This window comes from Sinocyclocheilus anshuiensis, unplaced genomic scaffold (genome assembly GCF_001515605.1).
Source record: "Sinocyclocheilus anshuiensis isolate Anshui unplaced genomic scaffold, SAMN03320099.WGS_v1.1 scaffold107, whole genome shotgun sequence".
Classification (NCBI taxonomy): domain Eukaryota; kingdom Metazoa; phylum Chordata; class Actinopteri; order Cypriniformes; family Cyprinidae; genus Sinocyclocheilus; species Sinocyclocheilus anshuiensis.
This window is the reverse complement of record NW_015549584.1, coordinates 3,401-13,871: the sequence shown is the minus strand read 5'-3', so window position 1 is coordinate 13,871 and position 10,471 is coordinate 3,401. Positions and strand designations below refer to the sequence as shown.

General features: G+C 36.6%; 1 protein-coding gene across 1 annotated transcript in view; it reads right to left on the bottom strand.

Annotated features, from left to right (window-relative positions):
- LOC107657843 (voltage-dependent R-type calcium channel subunit alpha-1E-like) overlaps window positions 1-10,471 on the bottom strand; it is a gene marked incomplete at its 5' end in the record, with an annotated part of 30,953 nt that overhangs the window by 17,085 nt on the left and 3,397 nt on the right. Inside the window, 6 exons of the mRNA XM_016446116.1 lie at window positions 208-299; window positions 450-515; window positions 1,667-1,777; window positions 2,021-2,113; window positions 2,301-2,411; window positions 6,021-6,185. Coding sequence (XP_016301602.1) covers window positions 208-299; window positions 450-515; window positions 1,667-1,777; window positions 2,021-2,113; window positions 2,301-2,411; window positions 6,021-6,185 — 638 coding nt within the window. The remainder of the gene's footprint in view (window positions 1-207; window positions 300-449; window positions 516-1,666; window positions 1,778-2,020; window positions 2,114-2,300; window positions 2,412-6,020; window positions 6,186-10,471) is intronic.

Genomic DNA, 10,471 nt, shown 5'->3' with positions numbered 1-10,471 from the left:
TGGCGCACCCATACACACACACACACACACACACACACACACACACACACACACACACACACATATATATGTATATCATTAATTAAGTCACATTTATTCATCCCCAAAGGGTGGACTGCTTCATTGTATTAGCTTCCTAGTAACATAATTAACATGCCATAAAATGTAGCACCCATTTTTTACAACAAAAAAATAAGTTAATCTTACCTAAACAACAGCATGAGTGCACCAAAAAATGTCTTAAAGTTATTGTGTTCGTTGATATGGCTTTTTGGATTTAGCTTGATGTTGCCGAATACCTTTAGTGAAATTACAAACACATAAAAGGTGTCCGTCACATTTTCAGGCTTAACGAGGTAAAGTATTAAAAAAAGGTGGGGAAAAAACAAAGGAAGAGATAGAGAGAAGAATATAAAAATGGACAGTCTGGGGACAAAGACAACCTTTACCTGCATGCCAATGATGGCATAGATGAAAAACAGCATGGCGATTAGCAGACAGACATATGGTAGAGCCTGCAAGACGAATCTCATGTTAAACACTAAACTCAAAAATTTATATTAAATTATATTTATTTACATTTCCTGATGAGAATACCTGTGCTTGCAAAGCAGTTCAAAAATAGTGTGTTAAAAGTTTTAGGTAAAATAACTCTTTCCATTAATAAACTATGTAACCCAGATGCTTGATAAAGACCCATCATTATTCAATAATGTGCAAATATTACAATTACATAACTGCTGGTAGTTACTGAATAGCAAGAACAAAAGTTCAAAGCTTACAAAAAATACAAAGCAAATTAAAGTTGAAATGATCTACAAAACAAAGTTTTAATGGTTTAAAGTGGAAGTAACATTTTGTAAAAAAAAACAAAAAAAAAAAACAATACAGTGCAAAACTTTGAGTGGCTGTTATGAAACTGCAGAACAGCAGAACTCTGAATCTATTCTTTAAAAAAACAAAAATTCTATAATAAGCATATTTGGTTCAAATAAAAGCAAATAGAGTTTTTAGAATAAGGCCCCGATCAGACAGAACGCGTTTTTCAGGTTTGAAAACACGAGGTCTACCACACTGCCTTTTTTTGGTTGACTTTTTTTAATTTATGAAAAGAGCAGTGCGCTGCGTTTATTTTTATGTTGCCAGGAAACTACGGAATCGGCTGTCCTGTCAGTCTAATCAAGGATTAGCACGAGCGCTCTACAATCTTTGGTTTGCTGTTAAGTAAACTGTCATATTAGCAGAAACTTAAAAAAAAAAATACAGCCCTGCGACAGCCACCACAAGTTTCTCTTCCATCATTGCAGTCTCCGGACTTCTCAAGCAACTGTAAACTTTCGTCACCACAATGGAAGGCCCGCCTCTCCATTAATTCGATTGGACAATCGAGAAAAAAAAAAAAAAAAATGAGATTGACGCCGGGCGCTTTTGTGCTCAGAGTCGCTTTTTTTCAATTTCAAGAGCTCCGAGCACTCCTACAAAAACATGAGGCGCAGCTGGCGGCTAAATCGCGAGGCGCCTGGGGCGCATAGAAAGCGCACATAATGCTCACTGCCTATAGAAAACAATTTAAAAAAGGTGCCTCTCACTGTAAAAAATGCATTCTGTCTGATTGGGTCCTAAGGCATTTCAATGTAGTGCTACTGCAGTAAAAGCCATGCCTGACCTTGAAAGACTGGACAAAAGTCCAAAGCAGAATACGGATGGTGTAGCCCTGACGCAGAAGTTTAATCAGCCGAGCTGCCCGGAATAACTTCAGGAAGCCCATATTAAAACTCTGCAAACCAATCAGAACACAGAGGTGATTGTTTATGCAAATAAATACTGGACACAAACCAATCTGAATTCAAAGGTCACTGCTTGTTGAAATAAATACTGAGCACATAGCAATCACAAAGGAGCTTGCTCGTGCAAATAAATACTGGCTAAAAAGCAATTAGAATACGGATGTAATTGCTCATGCATATGACTACTGCCCACAAAGAACACATACTGTATATGAAGCTGATTGATTTCTCACTTTTGCTGTGTGGACTTTGTCAACCACAATTTCAGTGATGCTTCCTAGAACTGTGATGAAGTCAAATATATTCCATGTGTCTCTGAAATAATTCTGAAAGATATAAAAGTAATAATGAATGCTAGAAATGCATTTCATTGTATATATACAGTATATACTGTATATGTACAGTGTATACACATATAGAGAGAGAGAGAGAGAGAGAAAGAGAGAAAGAAAGATAGAAAGAAAGAAAGAAAGAAAGAAAGAAAGAGTTATCATATTTCCAGTGTTTGCTTACCGTAATACCAAATGCCAGGATCTTGAGAACACATTCCACAGTGAAAATAACAGTGAAAACAGTGTTGAGGTATTTTAGTACATTGTCATAGCCGTCAATATTGTCATGATGCTGATAGAAAGCAAAAAAGAGAGACAAACAGAAAGGTTTTATTTTTTTCCACTAGTTTTATATATAACTTATTTTTACAATTTACATATCTATCTATCTATCTATCTATCTATCTATCTATCTATCTAATAACCACATCCTAGAAAACACTCAAAACACCTTAGCAATTATTTGGTAATGTCCTAACAACCACCCATAATGCCTTAGCAACTGTCTAGCAACATACAGTAACACCCAAGCAGCAACAGGCTTGCAACTGCCACCCAAAACAGCTTAGCAAACAGAAAAGCACCAAAGCAACAAATGAGCAACACCCCAGCAACCACCTAGAAACCAGGGCCATTGAGTGAGAGAGAGTTGTGTCATCTCCATTCACTCCAATAGACCACTTTGTTTTTTTATGGCAATGGTGGATCATGGAGCCTCTTGATAGTTCTTGGAACTTATCGCCAAATACTATACTGCACACTTGCAGCAGAAGAGACTATTGTCTGGGACAGTCTACTGGATTAGTTATCATTATCATAAAATAATTTCTCTTAATGCAGTTTCCTCTATCGTTGTGTAATTCGAGAAAAGGCTTCTTTTGAACTTCCTATTGGTGTGATCTTTGTGGAAAAGTGCAAACATCGAAGTATGATTACATCACTTTTATTTACATGTTCACTTGTTGTTGCTGTTGTTGTAGACTTTACAGCCATATTTAGATTTTTACCCCTGCAAGGACATTCAGATGATGCCAACTCTGAATCAACATACAAAATGTTTTTTTGTAACATTACTTCATCACAGTCACATTTGATAACAGATTTGTAATGTAGAAACTTTGTAAAGGACAACATGCTATTTGGATTATTAGAAATGTATTAATAAATACACTGCTGTAAATAAGTGAATAGCAAAAGTCAACATGCATAAAATATGATTAAATGTGTAAAACAATGTCTTAAATTTTGATGTGAATATATTTATATATGAATAGTTGAAAGGTGCATAAGAATTGAAAACATTAAAGTATAACTATTTAATTTAATCTTATATTTCACTTATTTGCAACAACGTGCCATTAAGATTAATTACACCCTCAGTAACCATGACTCATGAGATTAGTAAAACCGCAATGAACATTAAAACTTGATTGCACGTGACTTGAAAAACAACAACAACAACATGATCTTTAACCACTTTAACAACACTGATATAATGTGCTATCTAAATGTTATAAATAAGCGCATTAATTGGCTACAGATGACCAAAAATCGCAGTTCTGTCTGTCTCACTCTATGTATTCCAATTTTTTGCCATGAACTTTTGATGCCTATACGAATCACACGACGAGACGATCATAAATTTCTGCCTAGCAATGTCTTGGCAACCACTGAGTATATCAACAGCTTAGTGATACAATTATACAAAGCACTGAGAGCCAAATTCAAATCTTTCTTAAAACTGCCCAAGTATTCAAACAACTTAAGACCTAGGCCTAATTACAACACAGACCATCCTTTTCTACTAATGTCACTTGTGCTGTGCAGGCTTACAAATAATGTTAAGCAATAGCCAAAGCTATTTACAGTAAGCATCATTTTACACATATTCAATTCTAGAGCCATTCTAATGTGGACACCCACATTTCACGATCCAATTAAAACCTGGATGGATGCTAGTATGCCAATAAAGCACTCTGAAAATTGAAACTGAAAACTAAATTAATAAGACAGAGAGAAAGGAAGCTGTTCAGACTTCAGTACAATAGCTAAAAATATCTGTGCTCTATTACTCTCTCTGTGCTTCAGTGTTAGGCAGACCACCGCAGACATGATGACTAGTGGAGGCCGACCTCTAACTGCAGGTGAAATTAGTCACGGGAGATGTCAGGCTAAAGCTAATGAGGAGAAGTTAAATAGTAGCTGGTGCTTCAGATCAATATTTAATAAGCTGTGACTCATGACTGTCTGGTTTTCTAGCAGTATCACAGACCAGGGGTCACCAGCAGGGGCTGAAAAACAGCTAAATCAACCCAATTTATTTTGACAAATACACCTACAGAGAAAGAGGTATTGTCCCAGGAAAACTCACAGGCTCTAGACGATACCAACGATGAGCTCTACATGGTCAGAAAAGAACTCAAAGATGCTTATGAGCTGAAACAAGAGCCAAGAAAAGAGAAGCAGCTCTCAGCCTCACCACTGCTGAGCAGGCGAATTTCATCTGGAAATGAGACCGCATTTGACTGACAGAGACCGGATATACCTCCTAAGAGCCTCCTAAGTCCTGAGGTACGAAACTTCCTAGATCGACAGCCCAGTCAAACAAAGGCAAGCTACCAGCTACTTCGTGAGGTTCTGATTAAAGAGTTTACAGACCCTGAGTCTGAACATGGACTGTTAACTGCTCCGACAAGCCTACTTTGGTGCACACAACGAACCTGACCTTGAAGAGGATGTGAACTTCAAAAGCCTCTTTCTAAGAAATCTGCACCCTGGAGTCAGCCTCCATCTAGGCGTCATGGCCTGTCCGCGCTCCATGACCACCCAACAGTTACGTGACCTAACACAGAAGGCCTACAACAAGCAGAAGATGGCCTCAAAGAAAGGTAACAAAACATCCACACTCTTGAACTCTGTCACCAAAGACTCAAGCCTTGCACTGGACGACACCCAGTGGCATCACGACACCAGAGTCTTCCATCAAGAGCACAGAGAACGTGATACCCATGTCCACGACAGCTATCAGCCCAACCACTGGAAAAATCCATGGGGCTAGCCACGCTTCTCAAGAAACCCAAAAGATAAGAACAACTGGAAATCTAACGAGACATCCAAAGGTAATCGCCTGACTCATCCAAGAGCAACTCGTGTGGGTAAGCGACAGCAAAACCCACCTCAGCACCACTCAGACATGCACAGTGCTGAGTATGCACAAGAGCAAGACAGCTTACCATCAGACGACATGGAACAAGTCATGAGACAAATGAAAGAGTTCCTTCAAGCTAAGCTGAACATGGATGACCACAAAGTTGAGTCATGCTCGCTGTGACCAGCGACAGAACGGAAGGCCGGTGATCACCTGGTACACCACATCAGAGATGACAAGCACCTGTTCAACAACCACCCAGAACGAGCAAGTCTCTCACGGCCAACTGTTGATGAAAACTCTGAGGTACCAAAGAACATCACCTCAGTCACCCAACGCTCACTAACAAACTGTCAGGTTAACTGGTTAAGGTCTCAGTGATCAGCCGTAAAACAGTGATTCTGTCCAAATTCCCTTTAAAATCTTAAATGATTCCCTTTGAGCTAAATTTACCTGTTTCCCTTACACTTAAAATAAGTTTACATTTAATTTTCATAAAGACATTTAAAAGAATAATAGTCCTTACATTTCTGTCATTATATTTAAGGGATAATGTACAGTTATTACAAACAAACCCTTTCAGCTTCAGCATAACTCAACGTAAAGTGGAGGGAAGGATTTTTTTTTTGTTTTGTTGCATGGCTACTTATCAAATAAATTAATAAATAAGTGGAGGAAACAGTGATTTGAAATAATTTTTATTATGGTAAAAGAAAGATCACAGTGCAGCAACATAAAGAAATTCCTCCTTACCTTCATCATGAGAACGATGGTGTTAAGGGCGATCATCGTCAGTATGGTGTATTCAAATACAGGAGACACCACAAAGTGCCACAGCCGGAACTGTAAGGTCTGTCTGTTCTGGGGCATGTAGCGAGTCAAAGGTTTGGCACTGATGGCAAAGTCGATGCAAGCCCTCTAAGAGAGAAATATACAGTAAGAATATTTCTCGAACACATTTGCAATTTGCAAAAGATTAACTTGCACTTGCACTTTTCTGCACGATTAAGGTCACAATGCCTGAGAAAAAAGCTAATATGACATTATTGATGGTTAAAGGGATAGTTTACCCAAAAAATGGTTTCAGGTTCCACTGACTTCCATAGTATGGACAAAAAATGCAATGAAAATGGTAGAGCTCAACCTGTGCAGAGCACATGCCTTTTTTGCCCTTACACTCCGAAGTGCCCTTTGTTTGTTGGTGCTGTTTTTTTTCTTCAATAAATCAATGCTATTGGTCACCCTTTACGTCTGTCTGTCTTGTTTTACAAATATTTAGCCAATGAAAGGTATTAAAAAAAGCTTGTGACTAAATCTTGTTGGATCCGCTCAAACTGTCAGTAAAACCTCATAACTCCACCCCCTCTATCTTGACTGAATGAACTGAAGTTCCACAGCAGCTGAACGAAGTCTTGCAAGGGTAAATAAAGATCTTGTTGTTTGAGTAAGTACAGCAATACCAAATGTATTTTACAACAGGAAAAACCGAGTGCCCATATAGCAACAACAAACCTGTTGATGAAAACGTAATGTGATGCCACCATTTTAATGATGGACAAAATGCACATTTGCACACATTCGCTGGTCAAAACCCCCGTAACTGCATTTGAGTTTGACATAATGTGACTGAGTGATCCTCGTAAAATATATTTCTAAGAAATGTCTTCTTTGATTCATGATTGCTGATACACTTAATTTCTTAACATTCTTATTATATGGTTGCATGGTTAATTCATGTTTATGCTGTTAATATGCACGTATTCACTAGCTAGCTAATTTTTGAATCTAGTATTCTATACTCTCTACTCATCTTCACATGTATAAATGTAGTAAAACATTTACTACAGTAATGTTGTAGTAACTAAAAAAACATTACAGAATCAGATCACTGTGAAATCTTTATATTTTATCATGTAGTATATATGCATACACATATATATATATATATATTAGTTTATTTGCAAAAACTCTTTAAAAATTCATTTTCAAAAATCATGTTTTTTATTGTTATCACATTTTTATTGTGTTTTATTGTTAGTTAGCTGTATTTTTTAGTTATTTTTTTACCTAATCAAAATAACCCAACTGCAGTTTGACTGAGATTAATTGGAATGTACAATGAAAAAACACGATTTTTGAAATGTTTTAAAAATGGAGTTATCTGTTTTTGCAAATGAACTCTTCATATTATATATATATGCCACTAAGATGTGACCAATAAAAAGGGGGGTGGGGGCTTTTTCAGTTTCCGCACATGCCCCTCAAAAGGTCTGTGCACGGCCCTGCACTCTCTCTCTCTCTCTCTCTCTCTCGTGCACATGCGTGGGTGTTTGTGGAGCGTGGCTGTGAGAGCGACTGTGTTTTTTCCAACTTTCACGGTTAGTTTGATTTCTGTTTTTTTGTTTTATTTGTTTGGAAAAGTTGTGTAGGGTTAGAGGAGTAGTTTTTCTTTTGATACTGGCCATTATGGCCGGTGTGAAGGAAAGAGTAGGGTTAGAACAGCTCACCCGACGGCATGGAATTAAAGTGCCGGTCGGGAGTGATTGTTCTGTGGAAGAGTGTAGTCTTACGGTTGGACAGGTGATCGGACATGAAAGTATAAGATCAGCTTCTAGAATGAATAGTGCTTTGGTTCTTTTTTTGGATTCAGTAGATAAGGTTAATAAGATTGTTGAACAAGGTATTGTAGTGAAAAATGCACATACTCCGGTTTTTCCCCTTGTAAATCCGGCAAAGAAGATAATTTTGTCAAATGTACCGTCATTCATCAAAGATGACGTTTTAGAACGCGAATTGTCGCGTTATGGACAATTTGTTTCGGCAATTAAAAAAATTCCGGTAGGATGCAAGTCACCGCTGTTGAAGCATGTTGTGTCGTTTAGACGACAAGCGTTCATGGTGTTAAAACAAGGAGTTGATGAGCTGAATGTTTCGTTCAAGTTTAAGATTGATGGGTTCGATTACGTAATCTTTGCTGCAACTGAAACAATGAAGTGTTTCAGTTGCAAAAGAGAAGGACATTTGGCTAGAGATTGTCCTGAAAAGGAAAGAGAACAAGAGTCAGACTTGATAGAAACTCAGAGTAGTAATACAATTACAGAAAATGAAGTGACTGAAAATGAGCAAAATGAAAGCAGAACCGAGAATGATGTAGAATCTAATGCACAAGAAAAGGAAAATGAAGCTAGAGAGAAAATGGTAAAAGAGGTTGAAGAAATTGTTTCAGGGCAAGAATTAATGGAAACAACTGAACTTAATTTAAAATTGCCAGCTACAAAGCGTAAAGCAACAAGTAGAGGACAGAGTGAGAAGAATTCAAAGAAGGGTCATGTCAAAGAAAAAACTGAGATGAAGGATATGAATAAAACTGATGCTAGTAGTGAGATGGAATATTCATCAGAATCTGATAGTGAAAAAGGAATCTACTCAAGCAATGATAAATGTAAGAAAGGAGGAGAAGTACGATTTGGATCAGTTTCGCAGTTTTTTACAAGTAACAAAAGGAAAAAGAAATGTGGTTGTTGATGATTTTTTTCCAAATCTAGCTAATTTTATTGAATCTGCAAGAGAGGTGATGAAAATTGTGGGAGGAGATGGTCTTGCTGAGACTGAAATATATCGTCTTAAAAAATTAGTACAAAAGATAAAAACACAAATGAAAAAGGATGAATTGGACGGATCACAATAATGGATGGATTTGTCATGGAGTGAGGTTTGTCTTAGTAGTCATAACATTTCTAATTATGGCTGAGTTCAAGATTTCCTCACTAAATTTAAATGGAGCACGTGATGTAAAGAAAATAACTTATTTTTATGAATTAGTCAAATTAAAAAATATCAATATATCTTTTGTACAAGAAACCCACTCATGTATAGAAAATGAAACTGATTGGCAAAGAGAATGGGATGGGACTGTTATAATGAGTCATAAAAGCTCCACTAGTGCTGGTGTAGCCATTCTTTTTTCAAAGTCCTTTGCACCTTTATCTTATGAGGTAGATGAAGTTATTGCAGGAAGATTAATTAAAGTTACTGCAAAATATGAAAGAAAAACAATAATTCTGATCAATGTATATGCTCCTGTTTTTGCAAAAGAAAGAATGTTGTTTTTAGAAAAATTGGCTAGTACTTTGGTAGGATGTGATTCAGATTTTCTTTTTTTAGCTGGAGATTTTAATTGTACAATCAATAATTTAGACCGAAATCATGTTGAACCACATATGGCTTCAAGAAATAAACTTGCAAGTATTGTGGAAACATTTGAGTTAGCAGATGTATGGCGTGAAAAACATGGAGATTTTAGACAATACTCTTGGGCCCATTATAGAGAAAACTATATTTCTATGGCTAGGATTGATAGAATATATTGTTATAAACATCATTCACAGATTTTTAAATCATGTGCTATCACTCCAGTTAGTTTTTCAGATCATGGATTGGTATGTGGAGTGGTTTTTATTAATTCCCTTAAAGTAAGAAGTGCATACTGGCATTTTAATGTTTCTTTGTTAAATGATAATTATTTTAAAAAAGGTTTTATGTTTTTTTGGGGACAATGGAAAATGAATGTAAGGAATTTTGAATCAATTCAACAGTGGTGGGATGTGGGCAAAGTTCATATTCAACTATTTTGTAAACAGTACACTCTTAATGCCTCTAAAAATATTGTTAAATTAATTGAAGATGTTGAATCTGATATAATAGAACTCCAGATTTTAAGTGATTCAACTCAAGATCAAAGCCTTATGCAGTCAATAAAAAAGAAAAAAGTTGTTTTAACAGAGCTGCTTGGAATTAGAGGACAAGGATCATTAGTGAGATCACGTTTTCAGAATTTGAATGAGATGGATGCACCAACCAGTTTTTTTTTTGGTCTTGAGAAAAAAAAACGGACAAAGCAGATTAATTCATTCATCGTGGGATGATGATGGAAATGATTTGACAGAGCCTTCTGAAATACGGAAGAGAACTGTTGAATTTTATTCAGCATTATATGCCTCTGAATATAAAGAAGGAATGAATGTCACACATAATTTTTTTGAAGGTCTTCCACATGTGTCAGCTGAAATGAATGCTGTACTTGAACAACCATTGTCATTGCCTGAAGTATACTCCGCTGTGATGAGTATGGCCAATGGTAAAGCTCCGGGAATTGACGGAATCCCCATAGAGTTTTACAAAACTTTTTGGAGCATAATGGGGTC